Source organism: Solanum tuberosum, unplaced genomic scaffold (genome assembly GCF_000226075.1).
Source record: "Solanum tuberosum cultivar DM 1-3 516 R44 unplaced genomic scaffold, SolTub_3.0 scf00008, whole genome shotgun sequence".
Taxonomy (NCBI): Eukaryota; Viridiplantae; Streptophyta; class Magnoliopsida; order Solanales; family Solanaceae; genus Solanum; species Solanum tuberosum.
This window is the reverse complement of record NW_006238934.1, coordinates 2,042,119-2,058,118: the sequence shown is the minus strand read 5'-3', so window position 1 is coordinate 2,058,118 and position 16,000 is coordinate 2,042,119. Positions and strand designations below refer to the sequence as shown.

The following is a 16,000-nucleotide window of genomic DNA, read 5'->3' as shown; positions in this document are numbered from 1 at the left end:
AAAAATTCCACTGATTCTTGAAGTGAGTCTATCGTTAAAATACTATAAATCATGATAATTGACAACATAAAATATGTTTTGGAAAAACAAAAAATTCCACTGATCTATCGTTAAAATACTATAAATCATGATAATTGACAACATAAAATATGTTTTGGAAAAACAAAAAATTCCACTGATCTATCGTTAAAATACTATAAATCATGATAATTGACAACATAAAATATGTTTTGGAAAAACAAAAAATTCCACTGATCTATCGTTAAAATACTATAAATCATGATAATTGACAACATAAAATATTTCAAAAATGTTGTATGCGGGTAGTCTTATTATGCCTTAAATAGCATAAAAAAAAGTACAGATTTGTCATAAAAAAACTTATTCATTTATCCACGCAAGCAATCGCTTCAAAAACTCGGTTATTAGCCCCAAAATATACCATTTATATTATTGGCACGGGCCACATTATATATATATATCGAATTTTATTTTTCCCAAAATTAACCAGTGCAGTGACCCCTTCCTTACCATGTGAGTCCAGCTCTACTGTTAGGAGGCAATAGATACTTGTAGAATTAGTCAAGATACATGCAAACACAACTATTATAAATTTGGATACGGTCTTATGAGCAGCTAATAACGACTCAAGGGTTGTTTGATATGAGGGATAAAAAAAGTAGTACTGGGATAAAAAAAAATAGTCCTAGAATAAAAAATTGGTGTCTTATTTGGTTGTCATGTTTGGGATAACTTATCCCACCATTTATAGTTTTATACAATAGTGGTGGGATAAGTTATCCCAGGATAACTATCCTAGAATAATTAATCATGGGATAACTTGTTCTCAACCAAACGACCCCTTAAGAGTACCAGTTTCATTTGAGTACCTAGTCCAAAACAATTAGTAGTAAGAATACATGCCAAGGTGAAATAACTCTGTAATGGAAACTATCTTCCTAGACAACACATATATATGTATGATATGAAAGGGGGCGTATTTAAGTTCACTTAGTCAAGTAGAACATTATTTTTATGCATGTTGTTCAAAAACAGACCTAATTATTCGCACGAAGTTATTTCCAACACTTTTTCTGTTTTGTTCTTCTTATTGTGGTGGAGGCTAAATGGTATAATCCTTCTCCATGTATTACTCCTTTTTGAGTATAGATTGATTGAGATTCATACCTAATATCTAATTAGTACTATCTATTTAGAGCAACTTTCACATATACCAAACAAAAAAATTATATTTGTATGCTAAAGCAAAGTTTGCATAATTGCGTTCCATAGCAAACATATATATGTATAATTCGCTATACATATACAATTGAAAGCTGTCTATTTCGCTATACATATATACAAAAAGAAGCAATTGTATAATTTGTTGGCTCCTCTTCAGATTTGTATAATTTCGCTGGCAGGTCATTTGTATAAATTGTTGTTAGCCTCTCGTTTGTATAAATCGTTGACAAAAATATTTGTTTATCAAAAATCGCTCTCTTTCGCTTTATACAAACATAAATTATACATTATACAAACATAAAACTGGGCAGGGGAATATTTTTATTGTATAATTATAAGTGTATAGGACGAATATATATGTATTTGCATGTGTATATACAATTTTCTCGTGCTTTATACAAACAGAAACACATTTATACAATCCTGTTGTATAAAACGAGAAAAAGAGAAAGACAAAAGAGAACTGGGCAGGGGAATATTTTTATTGTATAATTATAAGTGTATAGGACGAATATATATGTATTTGCATGTGTATATACAATTTTCTCGTGCTTTATACAAACAGAAACGCAATTTGTACAATTCTGTTGTATAAAAGCGAGAGAGGCGAGCACAGAGGGAGTGAGCTAGAGAGGAGAGTGGCGAGCGAGAGTTTGAGGGAGAGAGGCGCTGGCAAATAGTTTGCTACAGGACACAATTAAATCAAAGTGTGATTATACCATTTAATTTTGACTTAATAGTTTGCCATTATGTACAATTTTCCCATCTATTTATGATTGCTAGTATAGTTATATTCGAAGTCCTTCTGTTTTTTTCAAACTAACCTCCAATCAGTCGGTTCGATTTTATGTATTATTAATTCGTTTGATTGGTTTTAGTTTTTAAATTTAAATTACAAAATTAAATAAATAAAAATAAAAATAAAAAATTGAATTAAATACACTAAACTAATAACCAAACCAATAAAAAAAATTATATGACTTTCCCAAACAAAACAATAATGTAACTTTATATAATGTTTATAAAATAGAAATAGTAGTAAGTGACGTGAAAAGAACTATACAACTGCAACACAAATAAAAGAATTTGGACAATAATGTGAATTGAAGGCTAAAGAGCAAAATAATAACCATTATTAAAAACCAAAATCAAATTGATAACCAATATTATTATTTTTTTGTAAAATAATTAAAAAAAGAATAATTTTTAGGTTTAGCAAACATAAAAATCATATTTGTATGCTATAGTTATAGTTTGTATAATTGCGCTCCATAGCAATTTTATGCTATGGCTATTAATCTGTATATTTCGATATACATATACACTGTATTTGTATATTTTGGTATACTTATACATAAAAGCCTGTCATGTCTTTATCTGTATATTTCGGTAATCTCTATATTGATTTGTATACAAACTAAAACATAGTAATTGTATATAAACAAAATTACTACATATATACATAAAGAGATTAAACAAGCATGTCTTGTTATGTATAACTATGGAAAATATACAAACAACAAATTCAATTTGTATAAACAAACTAAAAAATAGTAATTGTATACCGAATGAGTAATTGTATACCGAATGGTAATATATACAAACAACAAATTGAATTTGTATAAGCAAACTAAAAAATAGTAATTGTATACCGAACCAGATGATAAAAAAAAGGGGATGTTTGCTGCGAATTACAAATAAAATAAACTATGGCTATAACATTTAATTTGAATTAATAGTTTGCTATTTCATACAATTTTCCCTTAATTCGAACCAGATGATAAAAAAAAGGGGATGTTTGCTGCGAATTACAAATAAAATAAACTATGGCTATAACATTTAATTTGAATTAATAATTTGCTATTTCATACAATTTTCCCAATTAAAAACCCGTTAACCCAACAACTATAAACTAATAACATTTTTTTATTGGTCTATTTGATTTTTACACATCCCTACCAAAATTTATCGAGCCCAAAGAAAGAACTCTAAAAATTCACATTAAAATTCGTATTAGAAAAGGAAAAGTAAAATATAGGAATTTTTTTTTTCAATAGTGATTTTATTTATTATGAAAGAAAAGTAAAATAAAAAGTGTTTACTTCCTACTAAAAAAAGTAAAATAAAAAGTGTTTACTTCCTATTTAAACAATGAAAAAGGAAAGTTATATACTCTATAGTCTATAAAAACAATCATTTATAAATAAATTTAAAAAAAAAACAGATTTCTTTGATAACAAGAAATAGCGATATTCCTCTTTATATAACTCTTCGTTTTCTCAATTCCCTGTAACTTCGGCCGATTTTTTTTCTCTTATAAATATTACTCAAACAAATCAAAACTCTTCGGAAACAAATCAATTTCTGCAAAATCATGACTAACAAAGCTGAATCTTCCGATTCGTAAGTACCCTTTTTCCAGATCTTTACAATTTGTTAGATTTTCGACTTTTTTTGAAATTTTTTTTGGTATTTATGTGGAAAAAATGTGTGTTTGTGTGTGTGCAGTAAAGGGACAAAGAGGGATTTTAGTACAGCGATTTTGGAGAGGAAGAAGTCGCCGAATCGACTTGTGGTGGATGAAGCAACCAATGATGACAACTCTGTTGTTGCTATTCATCCTGATACTATGGAGAAGCTTCAGCTTTTTCGTGGTGACACTATCTTGATCAAGGTTTGATTTTTTTTGTTGAAATTTAGTTGAGTTTATTGTGATTAGCTGTGCAAGTTTTGAACTTTGGTTGTTTTGTAGATTTATGGGTTGATTATTGAATGAGGGGTTTGATGGGTTTTTAGTTCTTTGTATTGTGGTTTTTGATAATGGTGGTTAGTGTGAGGGTTTTGGAGTTTGATTGGGAAGCTGAGTTTGGATTTTTGGATTCAGGAGTTTTGGTCAATGTCTGATTTTTACCCATGATTTTGGTAAAGTTTGCTTTGAGGTTTCTGTGTTTTAGCTGTGCAAGTAGAGTATTGAGCTTTGGTAGTTTATGGCTGACTGATTATGTAAAGGGGTTTGATATGTTTTTAGTTCTTTGTATTATGGTTCTCAATAATGGTGGTTAGTGTGAGGGGTTTGGAGTTTGATGGAAATCTGAATTTGGGTTTTTGGATTCAGAAATCTTGGTCAAGGTTCTGAATTGTACTCATGATTTTGGTAAATTTTACTTGAGTTCTGTGTTTAGCTGTGCAAGTAGTACTAAACTTTGAACCATAGGACATCACCTTCCTCAATGCAATGGAAAACTAGGAGCACGGAAGCGATGAAAGCATGCCTTAGTTCTGTGTGTTTATGGATGACCGATTATATAAGGGGTTTGATGGGTTTTTAGTTCTTTGTACTATGGTTTTCGATTTAATGTGTGGGTTTTTGGATTGGGATTTTTTAATTTGCTTGGATATCTGAATTGGGGTTCTGGCTTTCTGAAATCTTGATGAAGGTCTGATATTTACCCATGATTTTTTTAAAATTTACTTGAGTTTGCTGTTTTTAGATGTGCAAGTAGTATTAAGCTTTGGTAGTTCTGTGTGCTTATGGCTCACCAATTATATGAGGGGTTTTATAGGATTTTAGTTCTTTGTATTGTGGTTTTCAATAATGGTGGTTAGTGTGAGGATTATGGAGTTCGATTGGAAATCTGAATTCGGAATTTGGGTTTCTGATAATCTTGATCAAGGTCTGATTTTTACCCATGATTTTGTTAAAATTTCTTCAATTTTTCTGGTTTTTGCTGTGGAACTTTTAAACTTTGGTAGCTTTTCTGGGTTAAATTTCACACACGATAATGAGGGTTTTGATTAGTTTAGAGTCTTATAACTATCGAGGAAGATAGTAATGATAGATGTGTATGGAGTTCATGGTTAAATTTGGTTTTGGTATTTTAGAGCTGTCTTTACCTCTATGAGAAAATTTGCTCCTGTGCTTGTTTTTGCTCTGAGTCAATTTCACGATGAAGTGTTGAAACTTCTAAGACTATGGATTAAATTTGCTGAAAGAAGCTTAGATATTGGCTCTTTTCTCCTAAAGAATCTAGCTTTGTTCTGTTTATGTGTTTATTTTTTTTATTTTGAAGAGGTTATAGTGCATGCTGACGTTTTTGGTTTGTTTTTGTTTCCATCCCTTTTTTTTGTTTCTTCCCCCATGTTCAATGACCAATAGGTTTAGTTAAGCTCTCATGATTGCAGTTCTGTTTTGCTACTTGAGAATAAATAGGTTTCTCTGTAATGCCACTATATTATGGTGATACAAGAAGGGCCTGATAGTAGTTGGATGCTGGGATATGAATAATATGATTAGGATGATGATCTTATGGTTAGATACGATTTAATTTCTGAAACTTCGTTTTTCTTTACAGGGTAAGAAGAGAAAAGATACAATCTGCATTGCCCTTGCTGATGACACCTGTGACGTGCCAAAGATTAGGATGAACAAGGTTGTCAGAAATAACCTAAGGGTTCGACTTGGTGATGTTGTCTCTGTTCATCAGTGTCCTGATGTCAAATATGGCAAACGCGTACACATTCTTCCCATTGATGACACCATTGAAGGAGTCACTGGGAACCTCTTTGATGCTTACTTGAAGCGTAAGTATTATGTGTTTTAGAATTTCTTCTGTCTGCTAGCTTGCCACTGGTATTAATTTGGATATTTGATTTTGGTGTATGCATGTAATAAAGAGGCTGGACTCAGGTTACAGTATACACCTAAGAGTGCAATGAATATGATCTGCAGTTAATTATAATCAGCACTCATGTTTCTTGTTGAAGTAATGTATTCACATCCTAGTTATGTATACAAACACTGATATGATCTTGTGTCTTTATTTTATTTATCTGCAGCCTATTTTCTTGAAGCATACAGACCAGTGAGGAAGGGTGATCTTTTTCTGGTAAGGGGAGGCATGAGAAGTGTTGAGTTCAAGGTTATCGAGACTGATCCTGCTGAATACTGTGTCGTTGCCCCTGATACTGAAATATTTTGTGAGGGTGAACCTGTGATTAGGGAAGACGAGGATAGATTAGATGAGGTTGGTTATGACGATGTTGGTGGTGTGCGTAAACAAATGGCTCAGATAAGGGAGCTTGTTGAGCTGCCACTAAGGCACCCACAACTCTTCAAATCTATTGGTGTCAAGCCTCCTAAAGGAATTTTGTTGTATGGACCTCCTGGATCAGGAAAGACTTTAATAGCCCGAGCTGTTGCAAATGAGACTGGTGCATTCTTTTTCTGCATTAATGGTCCAGAGATCATGTCTAAATTGGCGGGAGAAAGTGAAAGTAATCTCAGGAAAGCATTTGAAGAAGCTGAGAAGAATGCACCATCAATTATTTTCATTGATGAAATTGATTCAATAGCTCCTAAACGTGAGAAGACAAATGGAGAGGTGGAGAGGAGGATTGTCTCCCAGCTTTTGACACTTATGGATGGACTTAAGTCACGTGCCCATGTAATTGTTATGGGTGCTACTAATCGCCCCAACAGCATTGACCCTGCCTTGAGAAGGTTTGGTAGATTTGACCGGGAAATAGACATTGGTGTTCCGGATGAAGTGGGGCGTCTTGAGGTGCTTCGTATCCATACAAAGAACATGAAGCTCGCTGAAGAAGTAATTTTTCATTTTCAACTTTTTACTGTTCTCAAATCTTCTTCCATCAAGACTTGCATTTTATTAACTTTGGGATCTTTCATTGCAGGTTGATTTAGAAAGAATTTGCAAAGACACTCATGGTTATGTTGGAGCTGATTTAGCAGCTTTGTGTACCGAGGCTGCACTCCAATGCATCAGAGAGAAGATGGACGTGATAGATTTGGAGGATGAGACCATTGATGCAGAGATTCTGAACTCTATGGCTGTGACAAATGAGCACTTCCAAACTGCTCTTGGGACGAGCAATCCTTCTGCCTTGCGTGAAACCGTAAGTCTGATCTTCTCTTGTTTTCTATTTATGACACCTACTAAATCTCATTTGATTTTAACTATGCAACTTTTTTCTGAGCAGGTTGTTGAAGTTCCCAATGTTTCATGGGAGGATATTGGAGGACTAGAGAATGTTAAGCGTGAGCTCCAAGAGGTATGTTTATGGTTCCTAATGAGTTGACCATTTTAATTTATTTTTAATCTGTTGTTCTTTTCACATCAATTGTTTTTATTTTCAATCAACTTGTCGCACAGACTGTTCAATATCCAGTGGAACATCCTGAGAAATTCGAGAAGTTTGGTATGTCTCCCTCAAAGGGAGTCCTTTTCTATGGCCCACCTGGATGTGGAAAAACTTTGCTCGCAAAGGCCATTGCAAATGAATGCCAGGCTAACTTCATCAGTATCAAGGGTCCAGAGCTGCTTACCATGTGGTTTGGAGAGAGTGAAGCCAACGTTAGAGAAATATTTGACAAGGCCCGCCAATCTGCTCCGTGTGTCCTATTTTTTGATGAACTGGACTCGATCGCCACACAGGTTTGTTACCTTGTTCTTGACCAGTAATCTATGGCTTCTTTGTGGAATTTGTCTATCTTACTGATTGATCTTAAATTTTTCAGAGAGGAAGTAGTTCGGGAGACGCTGGGGGAGCTGCTGACAGAGTTTTGAATCAACTCCTTACTGAAATGGATGGGATGAACGCTAAGAAGACTGTGTTCATTATTGGTGCAACCAATAGGCCAGACATTATTGATCCTGCACTTCTGCGTCCTGGTCGTCTTGACCAATTGATTTATATTCCTCTCCCTGATGAAGATTCTCGTCACCAAATTTTCAAGGCATGCCTGAGGAAATCACCGCTTTCTAAGGACATCGATCTAAGAGCACTTGCAAAGTATACACAGGGCTTCAGTGGAGCTGACATTACAGAGATCTGTCAACGTGCTTGCAAATACGCTATCAGAGAAAACATTGAGAAAGTAAGTTCCTGAGCTCCTCTAGTCCGTTGATAACTATTAGTCTAGCATCCGTTGGTTACAGAAAACTAACGTGGACATGTGTGTTTGTTTGCAGGATATCGAAAGGGAGAAAAGGAGAAGTGAGAATCCTGAAGCCATGGAGGAAGACGTTGAAGACGAGGTACCTGAGATCAAGGCTGCTCATTTTGAGGAATCAATGAAGTATGCTAGGAGGAGTGTCAGTGATGCTGATATCCGCAAGTACCAGGCTTTCGCTCAGACGTTGCAACAGTCCAGAGGTTTCGGTTCTGAATTCCGATTTTCCGAGACCAGCACTGCAGGGACAACTGGAACTGCTGCTGACCCCTTTGCAACTTCAGCTGGTGGAGCAGATGAAGATGACCTGTATAGTTAGGTTGTCCAAGTTTTACTTACATATTTTACATACATTTGGAATTCTGTATTAATTCAGTTTAAAAACTTGTGAGTAGCAAATTGAAATCTCTCCTTTGCTGCTCTCAGTTTATAATTCATGTTTGGATCTTTTTGCTCAGTTTATAATTTATATTTGGATCTTCCATAGCTGTCTTTTATAATTCATTTTATTTTTCATGATGTATGACTTTGGTGCCAGAAAACAGGAGTTTTTTTTTTTGTTGTTTGGCAAAACATGTGTTGAATGTGAGCATTTTATATCTGTTCTGGGAGACTTCTTATAATGAAATAATCCAGAAGTGTGTATATAGCGAAAGTTTTAGTGTATCGACCTGTTTTTTTATATACTTGATGTCTATATCCTAAAATCTTGAATCTAATTATAAAATTCAAATCATGGATCTGGTAAAAAAAAATATTAAGTGCAGCTATTAGACTAACTTATTTTAGGTGAGGCAATTGCACATGAGTGCTAAAAAAATAGTGTTTCCCAATTCAGTGAATGACCTTAACGTAACTACTAAACTATTGGTTCTTTGTTTGACTACTCTTATAGAAAATTTTGCACTTATTATAAATTATAATTTTGTTAAAACCTATCAAGAATCTTGTTTCCCTTTTCGGAATACTTTTCCGTTCATTTTTACTAGTCGATTATATATTAAAAACATGTGTGCATCTCTGACAACTTTGAAACAGTATAACCTTTTCGTGCTCTTGTTTTATCTATGACGCCAAAAAGGTTTTAAATCTTTAATGTTAAGAGTAAAATTAGATATAAAATATTAAACTGTTGTATTGAAAAAACGATATAAAAAATTATCATTCTATTTATTATTCATTAAAAAATATGTTAAATTAATATAATAGGGAACAATGAAAAATGGACGGAGAGCGTATTAATGAAGAAAGTGAAATGATGTGATTGGGTTAGGGTCCCATAAAAGTGGACCAAATGAATATTGAATAAGAAGGGTGCACACGAGTGGCCCTGTTTTGGTGCAGACTGCAGATTCTTGCTGTCCGCTCCATGTCGATTACCCTTTTCCGTTGGAATGTATCTAAGTTTATGATACGTATTATCTGTTTTGATTTAGTAAATTTAAAAATTTTATTGTTTAGATCATGTTATTAATGAATTTAAAATGGTATCATACATGTGAACTTACGTTATGCCTAAATCTTATATATCACTTCACTTAGTATCTCCATTTTTGTTGTGGAGTTTGGTTAAGTGTCATATGCAACACTAGAATACTATCTAAACTAAAAAAAAATTCTCGTCTTATTTGATTAATAGTTTACTAACTAAATGTCAATTGAGAAAGAAAAATAATTTCTTATCTTATTCTAAATCATGCATGATATATAAAATAAATAAATTCTGTTTGACAAAATGACTAATATTTGAGATTGAATAAATTATTCCCTCTGTCCACTTTACATATCCATTATAATACAAGTAGATATTCATTTTTATTTGTTCAATTTAATAAATTAAGAGATAATTTATTATTTTATATTGATTTTACCCTTATTATTAAGTCCTACTAATCATTTTCAATATTCATATGACTTAAAAGGGTAATTAGGTGACATAGTAAAACTATTATTTTGTTTTAATATTTCTTAAAGGGGTGTGCAGAGTCAAACATAAATAAAATGAAGTGAGTAACTTCTAGCACAATAATTTTGTAGGGAACGAGAAACTAAAGAAACAAATTTGAAAAGCTTAAATTTGCAAAATTAATTGAGTCTTATTCCAAACTAAAACAAAGTTGAAAAACTTTCAAACACTCAAATACTAAATGCATCTAAGCTATAGTTATATATACTTATATATATATATATATCTTGTGGCAACTTGTACACTTATTTTCATCACAATATAAATTAGCTTGTTACCAAGAAATTAAACTATGAAGCAAGATGATAAAATATTAAAGCACAAAAACTAATGATGAAACCTATAAAAACCCAAAAATCAAGATTCAAAACTATATACTAAAATTCATAAAGAAACTTGCAAGCTTATAAAATTCAATGATCATTTCTCTCATGCCAACAAACAAGCATAGCTATGCATCTCCTGAGAATATAAAACTTAGTTTTCTTCTTCTTTGCCAAATCCTTGCATTTCTTCATCAAACTATTTTTCTTCGAAATTTTCGCGGTGCAACAATTTGCAGTACTACTAATAATAATGTTCTCTTCACTTTCAAATTCTTTTGGTGCCATGGATATGAAATTAAAGAAGAAAAAAGAACATTTATATATAGTTAGAAGAGGATATAATATAAATGTACATATGGTTTTTAGTAATACATATGTCACTTCTTTTTATAGTACTGGATCTGAGTGACACTTTGGAGCAATTATTTTGTGATATATAATATTATTATAGCTGTTGATATATTGTGTATTTATAATCAATAATCTATACGAATATGGCTAATTTTTTTTAGTAATTTTAGATATAATAATATTAACTCAATTGCTACTAAATAATTTTACGACAATAAATATTGCGGCTAAAAGAAAAATGTTTGTCACTAAATATGTTTGTTATTGTTGTAGTAGTGTTTGTGCAAGATTTTTTGGATCTTGATTTAGGTGATGTATAATTTTGTACGAAATTTACATTTACTCCTTGTTGGCTTTTCAAACGTGATGGATTGGTTTCTATCATTTAATTAGTAGGGGAAAGGTTAGGTAATTGTACTATGTATATCAGCATGGGTTGTGGTGCAGACGTGCAGTGGTAGGACTGCTTCATCCTTAATCAAAGGTTTTGGATTCGAGCTCCGGATATGGAATTTTTTTTAATGGGAGCACCACCTCCGAATGAACCTTGCAGTATGTGATTTGAATTTAGTCGCAGCTCCAATGTGGTCTCTAGATATTGAGTGGGAAACAAAAAAAATAAACTGATACTATATATACAGACTATATATTACCACATTTCACAGTGGCAATTAAACACTATTTTGTTTAAGTTAAGACATTGTAGTGTAGTCGTTGCTGAACGCTGCATTTTAGTTGAAAAGACGCGCTCAAATTTCTATCATTTATTTTGGATTACAAGTTTTAAAAGTCTTTCTTTCTTTCTTAAACTCCGTAAGTCAAACTATCTCACATAAAATAGAACGGAGAGAGTACTACTTTTTATTTTTGGTATATTTATACCGATACACAAAAAATAGTCATTCTCTTAACGTATGTTAAAAATTACCACCAAGAATGTGGTGAGAATGACTAAATTCTAAAAAAGATTATCATGTATCTATAGTCAAACAATAACACATATACTCCCTTGTCACAATTTATACGAAGTCAGTTTTAAAAAAATGATATATTTTTAAATTAATTTAACACAAAATTTCCATTTTATCTTTAATAAAATAATTTATATTCACACAAACATGCATTATTGGATCATATAAAATGAAACGAATGGAGTGATTAATATGGAAACAAAGGAAGTAGTAGTACATTACGCCTCTCTTTAGAAACAATAAATTTACTATTTGTGGTTAAAGTGAAACTTGTTTTTTTTTTTTTTGACAAGTTATTGGTACCTTTGAAAACAGGTACCAATATAATTAAGGCACGTTCACGTGCATGACCAGGTACGGTGTGAGTGTGACCATATTAAAGTTTTATTTTTTCCTGCTCACTAAATCTTTTTTCAGTATCAAATTATTAATTACTCATCCGTTTTCAATTCATGTGATTGTCAATTATTGTGACTTATAATATATTTTTTACGTAGTTTATAAATATATAAATTTTATTGTACAAAACTGAAGATTTCATGGGCAAACTAACCATTTGACTCTAAAAAAAAATGAAATGTGTCACATAAATTGCGACAGAGAAAGTATCCAATTTCTAACAGATTTTTATTTGAATTAAGTTGATCAGTTTAGTTATAAATCAAGTTAATTACATGACTATTTGTTATTTCTTAATTGTGTAAAGGTTAAGGTCTACACATCCACCAACGTACGTGTATATATATATATATATATATATGACATATAACAATGCAACTTTTCATAATAAATCGACTATGGCAACATTAAAAATAAAGTAATAATCACTACGTACAAACAATTAAATTATACTGATAATATTTTAATTTAAACCGCGATAGAGATCGATAACACACATAATTCACACAATAGGTGGTGTAGCATCCGGCGGAGTTGTCACGGAAACCACCCGCCGGCCTCTTTCCGACCGGCTATTCTCCGCAAACTTCAAACTCCCCTCATCCAACCCCTTTAACTTCTCCTCGTCATTCCACTCCAACCCATAATAATATTCTTCATTAAATTTCGCGATATTTTTACTAGGTGGTAAAAACATACTTCCCCATTGTGGAAAATGCACCAACGTGACGGGAAGTGTACACACCACAATCATCACACCCATATACAACAATCCAGTCGATGTTGAATAATTCGCGTTGGTGAAAAAAAGAAGTTGAGTTAAACCCGATCCAAAATTTCCACCAGCTCCAGTTAGACCAGAGATAACACCAAGCGATCGCCTCGAAATAAAAGGGATAATACCAAATGTTGCACCAGCTGCAGCTTGTGCACCAATTGAGAAAAGTATCATTGATAAAATTGAAATTGGGAGTTTTTCGGATTTTCCGAGGAGAATACAAAAGATTCCCCCGAATGTTTGGAGGATCCATAGATTCCATAGACGACCTCTCATACCGAATCGGTTAGCTAAAACGTCTGAAGTTAGGCCTCCCAAGGGTCGAGCCAATATGTTAGCCATGCCAAATGTTGCAGCAATTGTACCGGCCGTTCGAAGCTTAAGGTTAAACCTTAATATTAAATCAAGAAAACAAAAAATTATAAAATGATATCTATGATCATCATGTGAGTTTATTTCGTTTCTTCAATAACATGCTTTGATGAATAGAATTAAATCGCGATTACTGTAGTCTAATATATTATAACATGTTATTATACTAGGTTTCATGCTATAAAATAACAACTTTAATTTATTATTTAAAACAGAATGATAAATTTCTAAATTTTTGTTTTACCCTATATGAAGCACAAATGTTATGATATTCTTAAAAAAATTAAAAATTCAAAAGTATTTATAGGTATACAAATGATAATGACAATTTTAAAGATCACAAATTTTAAAAATATATATTTTCATAAATTTTATGCCGATTCAAATTAAGTTAGAGAACGGAGAGAGAATTATGTTAGAGCTTGAGAGTGGAAATCGATGAGAAAGGAAGATGTTCTTACCTATCGAAAAAGTATTCAGCAATGACATTATCAGTGGTTAATTCCACACCTAGTGACATCCCATATAGAAGAACAAAAATCCATGTTCTATAGTTTGTCACACCATACCAAAGAACCTAAATAAGACAACAATAAAAAATAACTTAAATAAGAATATTTGATACTTATCTAAAATAATAATAATCAAAAATACATTTGAAGCATTATACTTTTACAAGTTTTTTTATCTGAATTAACTATGTGTTCATTATTTCTATCTTATTGAAACGCATCTCAACTATCATTTGTTTCATTTTTTCTACTTGAACAATGTGATGATATATGAGATAGAAAAAAGGAACAATTGATAGTTGAGATTATTTTGATAAATAATTGATGATAGTTTAGTACACTCGCAAAATCCGATACTTCTTGATTAAGTTACCTTTGAGAATTTATCTTTTGCAACGTCTCCTTTCTTTTGTAAGGTACCAAGATTTCCATCCGGCAAATCTTGACCTAGCCCTAAAACCAATAAACCCATGACCACGTGTAACCATCCCGGTACAAAAAAGGCGATTCGCCAGGCCGTGAACGGGGTGGCCCCGGCCTGGCGGATCAGCTCATAAAGTAAAGGCATGAGCAATTGAGTGGCCCCACCACCCATATTTCCCCACCCTGCTGCCGTACCATTAACTACTCCAATAATTTTACTATTAAACATCGTACTCATCCAATACTGACACGAAACAAACGTAGCTAACGAAAATCCAATCATGAATCGAACCGCGATGTATCCACCGGCCGACGACACGAACGACATGCAAAAAACCGTTGGAGCGGTTAACATCATGAGAAAAGCGCACCCGTAACGCGGGCCTAACAAATCACATACCGCACCCATAACAAGTCTAGAAAAAATACTACCGGAAACCGAGGCGATTCCGGCATTTCCAATGTCGGATTTTGTTAGGTTAAGGTTGTCCCGAATAATTGGGACTAAGGGTGCAGCAGCGAAAGTGGAGATGAAACAAGTGAAGAACGAAGTCCAAGAAAGGTGGAAAGTTGTCATGTGTGGTTTCGCAAAGGAGAAAATTTTAAAGACTTTTGATTTGTGTTCAGAATCAACTGGTAAGGCGAATTTCGCCATTGTGTCCGTAGGGATATTTGGATCGGATGTAACGGAGAAGGCAAACGTTTGTTCTTTGCCGGTGACTCCGTGCATGGAGGTTCCCGGAGAGCCACCAGCACCATCATTTTCAGCCATTGTGTTTTAGGAGAATTATGAGATTGTTTGTTTTTTATAACATTCTAAGTGAGGATATCCATAATATATACTATTGTCCTAGTAAATTGTAATGATATTTTTTTGAAGTGCTCCATCTGTCTCTTTTTACTTGACCCCGGTTGATTTGACACTATTCATAAAATAATATTTTTAATCTAAGATACAAGTAAAAAAAATACAAAAGAGAGGGAGTGTATAAAACTTATGGTTTTGAAAGTGATCTTGTAACTCTGGTTATAAAACAATTATGATTGATGTCATCACTCTTTGTAGGAAAAGATTGGGAATAGATAAAGATATACATTAATTATACGCCATAGTGATACACATATTATACATAGGTTATATATATATATATATACGCGTGACGGCTAGGAGCAGTATGTATACTTAATATAAGTGGATTTTTATTCATACCATTTCATTTTATGTAACATGTTTAACTGAGCATATAGTTTAAGAAAACCAGAATACTTATAAGACTTTTGGCTCGATCTTATATACCCGTAGATGGGATATGCTATTCTTTCTGATCATAACAATTACTTTAACCAGTGAAAGAACAAAAGACATAGATATACCAACTTTTTGAAATTATGTTGGACAAAGGATTCGGACCTGAATGATTTATTTATGACCAGGATGAATATTAGGTGAAATTAAATGAAAGTCCAAATCCACTGATGTTGAATCAAATATTGTTATTTAATTTATTTTTATTGTTGTATTATAAAATTCAATCATATCGAACTTAATAGTACAAAGTTCTCTGTCTTTTGATTATTTTTATTTATTTATTTTTCAATTTTTTCCCTTTAAGATGTCCTTAAAGTTTTCTATATAGTATAAGTTGATTTGACAATATCGTTCTTTCTCATTTTGTTGTTTTGCTTT

General features: G+C 32.5%; 2 protein-coding genes across 2 annotated transcripts; one reads left to right on the top strand and one right to left on the bottom strand.

Annotated features, from left to right (window-relative positions):
* Nucleotides 1-3,472: 3,472 nt before the first annotated feature.
* Nucleotides 3,473-8,699, top strand: LOC102584989 (cell division cycle protein 48 homolog). The gene is made up of 9 exons (XM_006339017.2): nt 3,473-3,648; nt 3,754-3,919; nt 5,598-5,826; nt 6,082-6,848; nt 6,937-7,158; nt 7,243-7,314; nt 7,416-7,697; nt 7,781-8,140; nt 8,235-8,699. The coding sequence occupies exons 1-9, from the start codon at nt 3,620-3,622 to the stop codon at nt 8,532-8,534; spliced, it is 2,427 nt and encodes an 808-aa protein (XP_006339079.1). The 5' UTR covers nt 3,473-3,619; the 3' UTR covers nt 8,535-8,699.
* Nucleotides 8,700-12,730: 4,031 nt separating this feature from the next.
* On the bottom strand, nt 12,731-15,085 carry LOC102579354 (high affinity nitrate transporter 2.4-like). Its single transcript, XM_006339241.1, has 3 exons — nt 14,264-15,085; nt 13,840-13,955; nt 12,731-13,397 (listed from the first exon to the last, which is right to left on the bottom strand). The coding sequence occupies exons 1-3, from the start codon at nt 15,083-15,085 to the stop codon at nt 12,731-12,733; spliced, it is 1,605 nt and encodes a 534-aa protein (XP_006339303.1).
* Between the last annotated feature and the right edge of the window lie 915 nt (nt 15,086-16,000).

Bases quoted from the DNA above. Each gene is read 5' to 3' on its own strand.
- LOC102584989 (XM_006339017.2), top strand. From the start codon at position 3,620: ATGACTAACAAAGCTGAATCTTCCGATTC. The intron at 5,827-6,081 runs GTAAGTATTATG...ATTTATCTGCAG, and splicing joins CTTTGATGCTTACTTGAAGC to CCTATTTTCTTGAAGCATAC. The intron at 7,698-7,780 runs GTTTGTTACCTT...TAAATTTTTCAG, and splicing joins TGGACTCGATCGCCACACAG to AGAGGAAGTAGTTCGGGAGA.
- LOC102579354 (XM_006339241.1), bottom strand. From the start codon at position 15,085: ATGGCTGAAAATGATGGTGCTGGTGGCTCTCCGGGAACCTCCATGCAC. The intron at 13,956-14,263 runs GTAACTTAATCA...TGTCTTATTTAG, and splicing joins CAAAAGATAAATTCTCAAAG to GTTCTTTGGTATGGTGTGAC. The intron at 13,398-13,839 runs GTAAGAACATCT...TTTAATATTAAG, and splicing joins GCTGAATACTTTTTCGATAG to GTTTAACCTTAAGCTTCGAA.